Below are 16,345 nucleotides of genomic sequence, written 5' to 3' on the forward strand. Positions count from 1 at the left end.
CTGTTGTTCAATGTTCAACCTCTACATCACTCCAATGGCAGTTTAACACCATTTGCTTCTTGCAAATCAATCAGTAGCCAGCATGAGAGGTGAGGGCAAAGTTTATCGTAGATGGAAGAAAGTAGACTAAATATTCTATTCTGGCAGAAAGGAACTCGGCAATTACCGGACGCCATGTATGATAGACCCTTTGAGATACTTCATGCATCCAATTGTTTATGTAACTAAAAAAAGGATTTACATTTTTTTTATACCCTCCTCCATAGGATGGAGGTATAGTAATTTCGTCATTCTGTTTGTAACTCCTCGTCTATATTCGTCTAAGACCCCATAAAGTATATATTCTTCATCGAAGGAGTGAAGCTAGGGGCTTGAAATTTTTGCACAAAAACTTCTTATTAGTGAAGTTCGGTTGGGATTGTAAATGGGCTGTATGGGTCCATGTTTTGATATAGCTGCCATATAAACCGATCTTGGTTCTTTACTTCTTGAACCTCTATAGGGCGCAATTCTTATCCGATTTGGTTGAAATGTGGCATGATGTGTTTCGGTATGACTTCCAACTACTGTTCTAAGTATGGTGGAAATTTGTTCATAACCTAATGTAGCTGTCATATAAACCGATCGGGGGTTTTTGACTTCTTGAGCCTCTAGAAGGCGCAATTATTATCCAATTTGGCTGAAATTTTGAACAACGGCTTCTGCCATAACCTCCAATGTATGTGTCAAATGCGGCCGCAATCGGTCTGTAGCCTGATAAAGACCCATCTGGGGTCTTGATTTCTTGAGCCTCTAGAGGGTGCAATTCCTATCCTATTTGGTTGAAATTTGGCATGACGTGTTTCGGTATGACTTCATACAACCGTGTTAAGTATGGTGGAAATCGGTTCATAACCTGATATAGCTGTCATATAAACCGATCGGGGGTCTTGACTTCTTGAGCCTCTAGAGGGTGCAATTCTTATCCGATTTGGTTGAAATTTTGAACAACGGTTTCTCTCATTCCTTCAACATACGTGTCAAATATGGTCTGAATCGGTCTATAGCCTGATACAGCTCCCATATAAGCCGATCTCTCTATTTTACATCTTGAGCCTCTAGAGGGCGCAATTCCTATCCGATTTGGCTGAAATTTGGCATGACACGTTTTGTTATGACTTTCAACAACCGTACTTAGTATGGTTCAAATCAGTATATAACCTGATATAGCTGTCATATAACCGATCTGGCATCTTGACTTCTTGAGCCTCTAGAGGGCGCAAATATTATCCGATTTGGATGACATATTATACAACGGTTTCTCTCATTCCTTCAACATACGTGTCAAATATGCTCCGAAACAGTCTATAGCCAGCACAACAGAGATACCGGGAAAAGAACTCGACTAATGTTGATCCATGGTGGAGGGTATATAAGATTCGGCCCGGCCGAACTTAACACGCTTTTACTTGTAAATTTCCCTTTAAGAACTTTGAGGCTTCCCCACTTAATCACAAATCCAATCACATATTCACCACACCATAAAAGCGGAATGCTGTATAATTTTAACGGAACACACAAAAACAAACAACAAAATGAGGAAATAAAACAAAACGAATATTTAAACGTGAATTACTTAAAAAGCTCTTTAAGATTTAAGTTTTTTTCTAAAAAGCACTGCTCTAAAAATGAACTCTAAAGTAGCCATATGTGAAAATTTAAAATAAAAAAAAAAAAACATAAACAAAAAAAACAATAAATTATATAAAACTTATGTAAGTCCAAGTGAAAAACCAACAACTGCACAAATAATTTTTTTTTACAATTAAATGAATGTAACAGACAGCAACATCAAGCCAATCATTGTTAAACAATATTTTCTTAAAATTATTATCAAATACATGTTTATTTTTTACACACACACACACACCCACTCACACAAACACATGCTATTTGTTTTAGCCCATGAGAAATCCCATTTTTATATGAAAATATTTTTGTTTTTTTATTTTTTACATATTGTCGTCTGTATTTATAACCCAGAGAGTTACTGTTAAATTTAAGCTTTAAATGAAGATGTTTTTTTTTTTAACTTTTATATATATATATAAATACATACATATAACGTATATGAATTAATGAGCGGAAATGTGTTACTCGATTTTTTTTAATTACCTCAACATGTAAGTTATGATATACAAATGATTTTTATTAAATGTTATTTTTAAATTGTTTGGCCCCTCGTATTTTTTTTTTTTTGGTTCAACATGCATCAGCAAACAACACCGCAAACAATGTATTAAATGTTAATTCAATGATATTTTTAATTTTAAATTAAAAATAATTCGCATTAACGTAAATTATCACTAACCTTAACAACAACAACAACAACAACAAAGGAATCTACCATTTAGAGAAGAACGGATAATATCGAAATAGTCAAAAAATATAATTTTAAAAAATATATCAATTAAGTATATAAGTAACAAGTAATAATTATAATTATAATAATAATAATACAAAAACAAAACAAAACAAAGCGATACAAATAAAAGAACGAAAAACCCCAAAAAAATTACTAAAAGTGTTGTTGCCTTCATTTCATTTCGTTTCGTCTTTTTACAACCACCACCAAAGGATGGGGGTATATTCATTTTGTCATTCCGTTTGCAGCACATTGAATTCCCACCCTATAACGTAGCGATATTCTTGATTAGCGTAAAAATCTAAGACGATCGAGCCATGGAAAGAACATTTTACCCAACTGCTAGTGTCCGATGTTGGCGGCGAAGAGGATACCGCAGAACCAATCCCTGATGATGGTATAGAATGTTTACTTCCTAGTCAGAATGAGGTCCAAGTAGCCGTAACCCGACTAAAGAACAACAAGGCAGCAGGAGCCGACGGGTTACCCGCTGAACTATTTAAGCCCGGAGGCGACACGCTGATAAGGCGTATGCATCAGCTTATCATCGTAATCTGGGTAGAAGAACGCATACCCGATGATTGGAACCTCAACATACTATGTCCCGTACACAAGAAAGGAGACAAGACGGAATGTGCCAACTACAGAGGAATAAGTCTCCTCCCCATCGCATACAAAATACTCTCGAGCGTACTGTGTGAAAGATTAAAACTCAAAGTCAATGAGATAATTAGGCCCTATCAATGCGGCTTTAGACCAGGTAAATCCACCCTAGACCAGATATTTACACTGCGCCAAATCCTGGAAAAGACCCGAGAAGGACAAATTAACACCTACCATCTCTTCGTTGACTACAAAGCCGCCTTCGATACTGCTTTACGTTCAAAGGTATTTCAAGCCATGTCTGAGTTTGGTATCCCTGCAAAATTAATAAAACTCTGCAGGATGACACTTGCTAATACGCGTTCCTCAGTAAGAATAGGAAAGAATCTCTCCGAATCATTTAATACCAAACGAGGTTTCAGACAAGGAGACAGCCTATCGTGTGATCTCTTTAATATCCTGTTGGAGAAGATTATACGAGATGCAGATGTGAATAGATATGGCACACTAATCACAAGGCAACACATGCTACTCGCCTATGCTGACGATATCGCCATCATAGGTCGTTCACCGGAAGTAGTAACTGCAGCCTTTGAAAGAATCGAAAGAGGGTCAGTGAAAATGGGTCTGGCAGTATATGGAGATAAGACGAAATGGATGGTATCAACTCCCAAAAAGCCTTGCACAACCGAGCAGATAAAGAAAATGGAGAAAGTTGGGAACCACAACTTTGAGACAGTTAGTAACTTTATCTACCTCGGCACCGCCGTAACCGAAACGAATGACACCAGTTTTGAGATAAAGCGAAGAATAATACTGGCAAACAGATGCTACTCTGGACAGACGAAGACTACACTTTACAAGGCACTGATACTACCCGTGCTGTTATATGGTTCTGAAGCATGGGTACTTGTGAAAGCAGATGAGGCAGTGCTTGGAGTATTGGAGAGAAAGATTCTTCGTAAAATATATGGACCAGTTTGCGTCGATCTTACTTTACTTTAATAGGCTATGACAGAATATTTGTTCCACTAGCCGAACGTTGAAAAGCGTTTCAAGCGCCTCGATCTTCTGCGCTCATTCTAAAATCTCTGACACCAAATCGCGAGGGGTCTCCCCCCACTTGATCTTTCCATCGGGCTTTTGGTCTTCCCGGTTTGCGTGTACCACTGTGTTTGCCTTCAATAGACTTCTTTGTTGGAGCTTCTTTATCTATTCTGACAACATGAGCTAGCCAAGGCAGCCGTTGTATTTTGATGCGTGTCGTCATACAGGTTGTGGTTCATACGTCGCCTACATTCTCCATTAACTGGAGACATATATTTTACGAAGAATCTTTCTCTCAAATACTCCAAGCACTGCCTCATGTGCTTTCACAAATACCCATGCTTCAGAACCATATAACAACACGGCTAGTATCAGTGTCCTGTAAAGTGTAGTCTTCGTTTGTCGAGAGGTGGCCCTGTTATATCCTCCACCATAGGATGGGGGCATACTAATTTCGTCATTCTGTTTGTAACTACTCGAAATATTCGTCTGAGCCCCCTAAAGTATATATATTCTTGATCGTCGTGACATTTTATGTCGATCTAGCCATGTCCGTCCGTCCGTCTGTTCGTCGAAAGCACTCTAACTTTCGAAGGAGTAAAGCTCGAAATTTAAACCACAAATACTTCTCATGAGTGTAGGTCGCTTGGGATTGTAAATGGGCCATATCGGTCCATGTTTTGATATAGCTGCCATATAAACCGATCTTGAGTCTTGACTTCTTGAGCCACTAGAGGGCGCAATTCTTATCCGATTTGAATAAAATTTTGCACGAAGTATTTTGTTATGATATCCAACAACTGTGCTAAGTAAGGTTCAAATCGGTCCATAACCTGATATAGCTACCATATAAACCGATATTGGGTCTTGACTTCTTGCGCCTCTAGAAGGCGCAATTCTCGTCCGATTGGAATGAAATTTTGCACGACGTGTTTTGTTATGATATCCAACAACTGTGCCAAGTTAGGTTCAAATCGGTCCATAACCTGATATAGCTACCATATAAACCGATATTGGGTCTTGACTTCTTGAGCTTCTAGAGGGCGCAATTCTTATACGATTGGAATGAAATTTTGCACGACGTGTTTTGTTATTATATCCAACAACTGTGCCAAGTATGGTTCAAATCGGTTTATAACCTGATATAGCTGCCATATAAACCAACAACTGTGCCAAGTATGGTTCAAATCGGTTTATAACCTGATATAGCTACCATGTAAACCGATCTTGGGTCTTGACTTCTTGAGCCTCTAGAGGGCGCAATTCTTATCCGATTTGAATGAAATTTTGCACGAAGTATTTTGTTATGATATCCAACAACTGTGCCTAGTAGGGATTATATCGGTTCATAACCTGATATAGCTGTCATATAAACAGATCTGGGGACTTGACTTCTTGAGCTTCTAGAGGGCGCAATCCTTATTCGATTGGTATGAAATTTTGCACCACGTGTTTTGTTATGATATCCAACAACTGTGCCAAGTTTAATTTATTGGGTTGCCCAAAAAGTAATTGCGAATTTTTCATATAGTCGGTGTTGACAAATTTTTTCACAGCTTGTGACTCTGTAATTGCATGCTTTCTTCTGTCAGTTATCAGCTGTTACTTTTAGCTTGCTTTAGAAAAAAGGTGTAAAAAAGTATATTTGATTAAAGTTCATTCTAAGTTTTATTAAAAATGCATTTACTTTCTTTTAAAAAATCCGCAATTACTTTTTGGGCAACCCAATAAATCGGTCAAAAACCTGATATAGCTGTCATATAAACCGATCTTGGGTCTTGACTTCTCGAGGTCTTGACTTCTTATAATATCCAACAACTGCGCCAAGTATGGTTCAAATCGGTCCATAACCTGATATAGCTGCCATATTAACCGATCTCGGGTCTTGATATCTTGAGCCTCTAGAGGGCGCAATTCTTATCTGATTGGAATGAAATTTTGCACGACGTGTTTCGCTATAACTTCCAACAACTGTGCAAAATATGGTTCAAATCGGATGATAACCTAATATAGCTGCCATATAAACCGAGCTCGGATCATGATTTCATGAGCCTCTAGAGGGCGCAATTTTTATCCGATTGGAATAAAATTTTGCACGACGTGTTTCGCTATTACTTCCAACAACTGCGCCAAGTATGGTTCAAATCGGTCAATAACCTGATATAGCTGCCATATATACCGATATTGGGTCTTGATATCTTGAGCCTCTAAAGTGCGCAAATTTTATCCGGTTGGAATAAAATTTTGCACGACGTGTTTCGCTATTACTTCCAACAACTGCGTTAAGTATGGTTCAAATCGGTCAATAACCTGATGTAGCTGTCATATAAATCGATCTGGGGACTTGACTTCTTGAGCTTCTAGAGGGCGCAATTCTTATTCGATTGGTATGAAATTTTGCACCACGTGTTTTGTTATGATATCCAACAACTGTGCCAAGTTAGGTTCAAATCGGTCAATAAACTGATATAGCCACCATATAAACCGATCTTGAGTCTTGACTTCTTGAGCCACTAGAGGGCGCAATTCTTATCCGATTGGAATGAAATTTTGCACGAAGTATTTTGTTAAGATATCCAACAACTGTGCCTAGTATGGTTTATATCGGTTCATAAACTGATATAGCTGCCATTTAAACCGATCTGGGGAATTGACTTCTTGAGGCAATTTTTTGGCTGAAATTTTGCATGACGTATTTTATTATGTCTTTCAACAACTGTGCCAAATAGGGTTCAAATCGGTCAATAACCTGATATAGCTGACATATAAACCAATTTGGGATCTTGACTTCTTGAGCCTCTACAGGTCGCAATTATTATCCGATTTGCCTGAAATTGTACGACGGATCCTCTCATGACCATCAACATACGTGTTTATTATGGTCTGAATCGGTCTATAGCCTGATACAGCTCCCATATAAATCGATCTCTCTGTTTTACTTCTTGAGCCCCCAAAGGGCGCAACTCTTATTCGAATTGGCTGACATTTTACACAGGTCTCCAACATATAATTTGATTGTGGTCCGAACGGGACCATATCTTGATATCGCTCTTATAGCAGAGCAAATCTTTTCTTGTATCCTTTTTTTGTCTAAGAAGAGATGCCGGGAAAAGAAATCAACAAATGCGATCCATGGTGGAGGATATATAAGATTCGGCCCGGCCGAACTTAGCACGCTTTTAGTTGTTATATATAAGAGTATCAAAATGTCTAACAAATCTCTTGTAAGGATCAATGAAATCTCTATGCAACACAAATAATAATGCCTTTATAAAAGCACATGCAAGGTTAAAGCAATGTAAGTTGTTCCATGGTAAATGCGTGTCAAATAGCAAAAAAAAAGTGCTGACGATTTAAGACTCCTATACCCTAAAAATAATAAGAGCATGCTGCTGTACATGTATGTCTAATGCGTACATCAAATGCAGATAAGGAAACTGGTAGAAGCATTGCACCAATACCACAATGCAATCCCATGGCAGCCGGTAGTACGTACCGGATTGACCCGATGGAGTTCTTCAACGGCAAGGGCCGCCGCTTCGGTGTATAAAACTGCTACAACAACAACAACAACCACTATCGCCACCTACCTTAATGTAATCACATAGGCCATCGCCTTTTATTTGGCCATCAGCTTCAGTATAGAGTTTCAGTTTGAACTTCTGTGTCTGGGGATCACGCATAATCATACCACACTTGCCCATGACCTCGGCAAATTCATCTAAGGTTATGTCCAAAGGCAAATTGGAGACATACACCTTGGTATTGTGTTCCGGATCAATGTCGAACCATTCTAGAGATGAACGAAAGAAAAATCACATAAAATATTGGAAATGGATAATCGGAAGACACAAAACCATTCTTACTGGGTGGTTCTTGAGGCGCCTTCCGTTTAACAGGTCCTGCTGCACTTTTGGCTGCCTCTTCGCTATTCCTCTTTGCTTCTTCCGTCATTCTTTGCAGTTCTTTTTCCCTCAGCTCGGCAGCTTTTTGCTCCAGCTGCCTCTTTTCGTTTTCTGCCTCGCTGGTGTTGTCTATGAATCCATAACTCATTTGATAACGAGCCATGAAGTCATCATCGATTTTGGGAAACCAGGCATTTTTCTCCACATCCCAAAAGAAGACTGTGCCATCTTTGTCAGTGTAAATGCGTTGGCCATCTTCATCAATATCATAGACATTATCTGAAGATGGGGCCTGATCGGAGGCAGAAAGTGCCGCCTGCTTAGGTAACCATTCCTGCTTTTGGGCATCCCATTTGTAATGTTCAGTTTCGGTGACCTGTGCTTGTGCTTGTTTTGGAATCCATTTTTGTGTTTCCTGACACCATTTGTAATGCTCATTCTCATAGGGATTGGATGATGAAGATGCTGCAGACGACGCCGAAGACTGCGTCTGTGCGACCATTGGTGTCCAGTTATTGGCTATTGTGCACCACTTGTATTGGTACTTTGTGGCAGGGTCGGTATAAATGGCACTGCCATCTTCAGTGTAGGTGACATTTTCGTCATGTTTGCTCGCGGAGGGAGAGGAGGAAGATTTAGGCGGTATGGATGATTGTTTTTCTCTAAAACTTGCTTCTGTGTGTGTCATTGAAGGCTCATCGGATTTTTCTTGTGAGAAAGTTTCCTCTTTATTGTTACTAATTGCTTGTGAGCTTTTATGGGGGTTTGGTACTTGTTCTTCCTCTTTTTGGCAGGATATTGACGAAACTTCCTCCGTAAGAGGTTTCCTGTCGCATTTAACTTCACTTTCATCAGAAGAAGTTTTACCGCCAATGGATGAGGTGGGGAGGCTGTCAACATTAACACTCTTTGCGTGTGTTAATCTGTCATCATCAGCACCAAGCGACGAAGCTTCCCCCTTCGACACTCCGTCAATGTTCTCAGTACTTGGAATCCCAGTGCCAGAGTGGCCTTTATCGGCATTAGTTTCGGCACTGATTTTCTTTGTGATACTTGTTTGGCCTGTTTGTTTAGTGTCCGGGTTTTCTATCACAGCATTTACTTCATCATTTGCCGCCTTTGTTAGTGGCTCTTGGCAGGTATTTACTCCCACCACTTTCATTGTGTGACCAGTTTCCAAATTATCTTTTGTTTGAGAACTGTCTCTTTCATTGTTTGCCTCATCCTTGATTGTTTCCTGTTTGTCGATGTCAGTTGACTCATCTGTTGGACATTCACTCATATCGTGGTGGTTGCTTCAGCTAAAAAGAAAGATGGAGTGCAGTCTATTATTAAAGTTCTCAATAGAAAATAATGGGAAGCAGTCTGCAAGAACATGAAGTGGGATGGGCTTTCACTGAGGATCGGTAGATATAAAATTTTGAGAAAATCCCAAAACTTTCAAAGTGTAAGCGGGGTTCAAACCTCAGCGAGAATTCCAAAATACTTTTAGAGGTAATAATCCCCCAATCTCGGCCACAATTTCAACAAATAAAAATTAAAACTCGTATATCCCCGAAAACAGTGGAGATATTGTAGGCCTTTTGCACTATCGAGCAAAGAAAGAATTTTGAAAATCTTACCCCAAATAAAGCTTTGGCAGTCCGAACAATTTTTCGAAATACCGAGGTGGCCAACTTTAGGGGCCTACAAAAAGGCGCCCGGCAACATAGGGCCTTGAAATTTTGCACACGATCTTGCTAACGCGACAGCTCTAATCATTTCAAATTTCAAAGAGATATCTCTACCTGTTCTCACACGGCATATTTTTTACTAGTTTTTTTCGATTTTCTCCCACTGTGCGGTAGTAATTTTAGCCTTGTAAAAAGATTATGGAGAGTATACATTCAGTGATGATTATAAACATCCACTGAGACACACATTTACAAATGTATTTTATTTTTATACCCTCCACCTAATTTCGTCATTCCGTTTGTAACACTTCGAAATATGCGTCTAAGACCCCATAAAGCATATCTATTCTTGATCGTCATGACATTCTATGTCGATCTAACCATGTCCGTCTGTCTGTCCGTCCGTCCGCCTGTCGAAAGCACGAAGGAGTGAAGCTAGGCGCTTGAAATTTTGCACAAATACTTCTAATCAGTGTGAGTCGGTTGGGATTGTAAATGGGACAAATCCGTCCATGTTTTGATATAGCTGCCATATAAACCGATCTTGGGTCTTGACCTCTTGAGCTTCTAGAGGACGCTATTCTCGTCCGATTTGGCTGAAATTTTGCACGTGGTGTTTTGCACTGCCAACAGCTGTGCCAGGTATGGTCTAAATCGGTTGATAATCTGATATAGCTGCCATATATATGAGCCATTAGAGGACGCATTTCTCATCCGAATTGGCTGCAATTTGGCATAAAGTGTTTTGCTATAACTTCCAACAATTATACTAAGTATGGTTTAGATCGGACCATAACCTAATATAGCTGCCATATATACCGATCTTGGGTCTTGACTTCTTGAGCCATTAAAGGACGCATTTCTCATCCGAATTGGCTGCAATTTGGCATAAAGAGTTTTGCTATAACTTCCAACAATTATACTAAGTATGGTTTAGATCGGTCCATAACCTGATTTAGCTGCCATATATACCGATCATGGATCTTGAGTTCTTGAACCAATAGAGGGCGCAATTCTTATCTGATTTGACTGAAATTTTGCACGTTGTGTTTCGGAATCACTTCCAATAACTGTGTTAAGTATGGTTCAAATCGGTTCATAAACTGATATAGCTGTCATATAAACCGATCTGGGATCTTGACTTCTTAAGCCTCTAGGGGGCGCAATTCTTGTCCGATTTTGCTGCAATTGCGTTGTACAGCTTCTCTTATCGATCTATAGCCTCATACAGCTCCCACATAAACCGATCTCCCGATTATGTTTCTTGAGCCCCTACAAAGCGCAATTCATAATCGAATGGACTAAAATATAATCCAATGACTTCTACTAAAGCAATGTTGCCATCATCAATTTCACTTCTAAATGATTCCGAAACTTCAACTAATGCACTAACGCAACTATGATGGGCACGAAACCCGGATTTTATATCGGACAATAAAGATTCATGATGGAGATATTCGGACATAAGTTTATGCAAAATCTTCTCGAAAACTTTCGAGAGATAACATAATACAGAAATCAGACGGAAATCATTATTCGATTTAGGGATTGGGATAATCTTTGATCTTTTCCAAATCCCCGGATATGCACTGGTGATTAGAATTGAATTAAAGAGATGAGTAAAATAAGGTAGAAGGTAAGGAACTAATATTCTAATGAAGCTTGGGTCAATGTGGGTCAAGACCAATAGCATTTGACTTCACTAATCTAAGACAATGTAAAACTTCTTCGTGCGATACACATCTAATCTCGAAACACCAATCAACATTTGTGCTTTCCGGAAGCCTATTTGTGTCTTGGAAAAAAGTCGAGTCTATATCTAAGGTCGGAAAAGTTTCATTCAATTCATTTATATCACCATGGTAATTAGAAATTGCCTTGGATTTTCCAATCCCGATATGGTTTATAACCCTCCACTTGCTTTTCGAATAATATTTGGATGAATAATATCCCAATTTTGCATCACTAATGAGTGCATTAACTTTATTTCTTGCCGTGCGGAATTCCTCATGAAGTTCAGACGTTTTAAAACGTGGAGTAGGCTAGGTCCCTGTAACGAATAAAATTTCTAATAGTGGAATTAAACCAAGGCTTAGTATCCGAGTTCTTCATCTTAGTCCGAATGGGGACTGTTGCATCACAGATAAGTCCAATGTTATCTTGAAGAAAGCTACATTTCTCATCGACAGATATAAAATCATATATCCCATTGCAATAGACTTCCTGAAAACTTTCACCTAAGGCAGAATAGTAAATATTTTTGAAGTCGCGGTGCAAAATCTTCTCCACTGTCTCTGACACAGTGAAATTGTAAGCCAGATAAATCAAATCATGTCTTGAGAAATAAGGGGCATATATTTGGTCATAGAGCGAAATATTAGAAGTATTATTCACAAAGAACAAGTATTATTCACAAAGAACATATCCAAAATTAATAGTTGACGAAAAATGAGTGGGGTTTCTAGAATTGGTAGAGGAGAAACCCTACCATGTTGGTGAAAATCTCTGAAAACAGTTATTTACCAAAAGTGGCATATAAACGAATTTGTTTAACTGTCGAAGTTCGCTTATTGTCCAAAAAAGTTGTGCAACTAAGTGTAGTTTGGGTTTTCCTCTAAAAAAAAGTGTTTAAAAAACTTCGAATGCATGAGAACTTCAACAGGATTCCCCATCATGCTACCCTAATCTACAAAAAAAATCTAAAGTAAAATAAACCACTCTCTCTCGCTCTCTGTGCCTTCATTGAAGACGGTTACCATCAGCAATATATGATGCAAACCTCTTCCGTCAATCCTCGTACAATATTCTTAACAAGCCCAATAGTTCATCGTTGCCATCAACTTTCTTGTACTTACGTACTGATTACATTTGTATACGTAAAAGAAATTTCGGTTTCTCCGCTGCTCTTCTCCCTTCCGTGGAAGTTGAACGACCTCCTTTTGCTTCCGTTGCAATAGCCCCTGCCTCTTCTTTAAATTGTAGTATAATTTCCTGATATGTTGATTTATAATTTGTAGAATGGTTAAATATTTAACAATTTTGCTTCTTGTGCTCTCTCGTCCAACCTGTCAAATGTCATGGGGATACGAAGGGACTCCAACCAAAAATCCTCAGACAATAACCAGGTCTGAAACTTGTAGGAGTTGATGGAGAGAGAAAAAAGGTTATTGAACTAAGGTGTACATTTTCCCTACGAATCAATCGATAACTGAATGTATTCCAAAACGGAAACACCATCCCATAACACTACTCCACTCCATTCTTAGGTGGAGTTCTTTTAAGTGTGCCTTTAAGAAGACGACGGCGACGGTGACGACGACAATATGCCAGCTGGGCAAACACGATAAAACAACAAATTTAGCATTTTGGCCAAGAATAATAGTTCTGTAGCTGGGACAGAAAATAGAAACACCAAACAACAAGTTAAATGACCTCTTTTACCGGTCAACAGCAAGAAAGTGAGATTCGTGTGAATACATGGATTCATTTAAAAGAATACGAATGTTAACGCATGTCTATTGAATGACAACCGTCCCGGGAAAGAACGTTTAACTAAAACTTGTTTGAAAATAAAGTAATTTCATGGAGATTCCATTGCAGGATATTTTCCGGTTTTTTGACCATTTCGTTCAATGCTTTCTATTCGAAGAAGAGTATAACAAAAAACATTTAAAAGTCAGTGAAAAGTGTGTTGTTGCTAGAAGCATTTGATTGGTTTCCTGTATGGTGCGATTTCATTTTCGACCAAGAAAAATCATCAGCAGGATCATATCAAAATGGATCATGATGTTCTACAACCATTCCAACTAGAGTAAGATGTAAAGCACACATCTGAATTTGAACAGGGCTCTTTAAGACGACTTGATTCATAAGGGCAATAGAAAACAAATCAAATCTTACTTCCCTTATTCAAAACCAACTTATCCAACGATGCTAATAGCAATAAACACAAAACATGATCCATTTGACATCTCCTGCTGATGATTTTTCTTGGTCGAAAATGAAATCGCGCGATACTGGAAACCAATCAAATGCTGTTAGCAACAACACATATTTTGCTGACTTTTAAAGGTTTTCACACCCACCACCGAAGGATGGGGGTATATTCGTTTTGTCATTCCGTTTGCAACACATCGAAATATCCATTTTCGACTCTATAAAGTATGGATATTCTTGATCAGCGTAAAAATCTAAGACGATCTAGACATGTCCGTCCGTCTGTCTGTTGAAATCACGCTACAGTCTTCAAAAATAGAGATATTGAGCTGAAACTTTGCACAGATTCTTTTTTTGTCCATAAGCAGGTTAAGTTCGAAGATGGGCTAAATCGGACTATATCTTGATATAGCCCCCATATAGACCGATCCGCGGATTTAGGGTCTTAGGCCCAAAAAGGCAATATTTATTATACGATTTTGCTGAAATTTGGGACAGTGAGTTATGTTAGGCCCTTCGACATCTTTCTTCAATTTGGTCCAGATCGGTCAAGATTTGGGTATAGCTGTCATATAGACCGATCCGCCGATTTAGGGTATTAGGCCCATAAAAGCCACATTTATTATCCGATTTTGCTGAAATTCGGAACAGTGCGTTGTGTTAGGCCATTCGACACCTTTCTTCAATTTGGTCCAAATCGGTCCAGATTTGGATATAGCTGCCATATAGACGGATCCGCCGATTTAGGGTCTTAAGCCCATAAAAGCCATATTTATTATCCGATTTTGCTGAAATTCGGAACAGTGAGTTAAGTTTGGCTCTTCGACGTCCTTCTTCAATTTGGCCCAGATCGGTCAAGATTTGGATATAGCTGCCATATAGACCGATCCGCCGATTTAGGGTCTTAGGCCCATAAAAGCCACATTTATTATCCGAATTTGCTGAAATTCGGAACAGTGCGTTGCGTTAGGCCACTCGACATCTTTTTTTCAATTTGGTCCAGATCTAGATATAGCTGTCATATAGACCGATCACTCTTCTATTTAAGTTCTTGCGCCTATAAATGGCGCATTTATTGTCCAATGTCGCCGAAATTTGGGACAGTGAGCTCTATTAAGCCCCTCGACATTCTTCTTCAATTTGGCTCAGATCGGTCCAGATTTAGATATAGCTGTCATATAGACCGATCTCTCGATGTAAGGATTTGGCCATAAAAGGCGCATTTATTGTCCAATGTCGCCGAAATTTGGGACAGTGAGCTCTATTAAGCCCCTCGACATTCTTCTTCGATTTGGCTCAGATCGTTCCAGATTTTGATAAAGCTGCCATATTGATCGATATCTCGATTTTAAGTCTTGGCCCCATAAAAGGCGCATTTCTCACTGAAATTTGACACGGTGACTTATGTTAGGCTTTTCGACATCAGTGTTGTATATGGTTCAGATCGGTTTATTTTTGATATAGCTACTGAAAAGACCAATATTTTGTTATACACAATTGAACAATGACTTGTACTTATTAGGATTTGGTCCAAATCGGAAGATATTTCGAAAATTTTCACCGGATTTTGACGAAAAGTGGTTTACTTATACACCCGAGATGGTGGGTATCGAAAGTTCGGTCCGGCCGAACTTAACGCCCTTTTATTTGTTTATTTTTTTTTATTAAGGAGTTGCAAAGAAAATCTCCAATCATCGAGTTCGTCTCGAAAGAAAAATCAACAAAAATTGTGAAATTTAATGATCTTCGCCCTAACAGGCAAAAAACTAGAAAATGAAAATGTTCAGTACAGCCCGGACGGGATTCGAACCTGGACACACGGAGCAACAGCGAGAGCCGTTGTCTGGAGTACGAAGCCATCAACACAACTTTCAACAGATGCACAGAATCATGTGCACCATGGAAGTAGTGTAATTGTCGCAGACAGAAAATCTGTCATTACACGAAAACACATGCACTGGGAAAAGTACAGCTAATAGACAGGGCTGTCGAGCGTGGTTAATCTGGTATTTGTATCATAGGGGCATTTTCGCAATTAATACGATACAAATGCAACTTTGTAGTTGGTGTGTGTTGCGATCTCTGGCTTTCCTTTTCAATTTACAAAGAAAATCTGCGATTGTTGAGCTCGTCCCGAAAGAGAAACAAACATTTTTCATTTACCCCAGAGGAGTGTTTTATTCCAATCGTGGACAGTCCTTATGAGTAGTTTGCAGAGCGTCATGGAAACTTTTCTCCCCTCGATAATTATGCGTATACGAGTACAGGTTAATTGTTATTCTTAGCTCGGATTTGGTGCTGACGTTGAATGTCACTCGAGGGGCTCCTAAAATATGCTTGTGCTCATTTTGACCATTTTGGACAACATTAAATAAAGTTTATGTTACAGTCATTAATTTTGTCGGAAAATTGAAATGAAAAGGAGCCCAAGCAACCAACGAACACAGGCAAACGATACGAATTGCAGAAATGAAAACTGGTGGGACTTTTATTTCGCCTCTCGGTGGTGGTGCTGGTGTCGGTGTTGGTGTTATGCGATTATAATGACCTTCAAGTTTTTCCCATAATTGACTTTCATTTCCGTTAAAACAAAAATAAAAGTTACAGTCGTAATGGCACAGCTACATTCACTCACCTCCATGACCACAACCAGGAACGAGGGACACAGAGTATTTCTCTTCGTGCATTGTTTATTTATTTGGCCTTTGTTTGTTGATTTTGCAAAGAAAGTTTTTTTTTTTGTAGTATTGGCGGTCACTATTTCGTTTGCTATTCGC

General features: G+C 38.9%; 1 protein-coding gene across 1 annotated transcript in view; it reads right to left on the bottom strand.

The window, feature by feature from the left end:
- Nucleotides 1-16,345, bottom strand: part of LOC106089952 (HIV Tat-specific factor 1) — a 52,968-nt gene that overhangs the window by 4,024 nt on the left and 32,599 nt on the right. The window contains exons 2-3 of the mRNA XM_013255966.2: nucleotides 7,921-9,260; nucleotides 7,645-7,847 (exon numbers count right to left, since the gene is read on the bottom strand). Of these exons, the coding sequence (XP_013111420.2) occupies nucleotides 7,645-7,847; nucleotides 7,921-9,241 (1,524 nt within the window). The 5' untranslated portion in view covers nucleotides 9,242-9,260. The remainder of the gene's footprint in view (nucleotides 1-7,644; nucleotides 7,848-7,920; nucleotides 9,261-16,345) is intronic.

Source organism: Stomoxys calcitrans, chromosome 1 (assembly GCF_963082655.1).
Source record: "Stomoxys calcitrans chromosome 1, idStoCalc2.1, whole genome shotgun sequence".
NCBI classification, from domain to species: Eukaryota; Metazoa; Arthropoda; class Insecta; order Diptera; family Muscidae; genus Stomoxys; species Stomoxys calcitrans.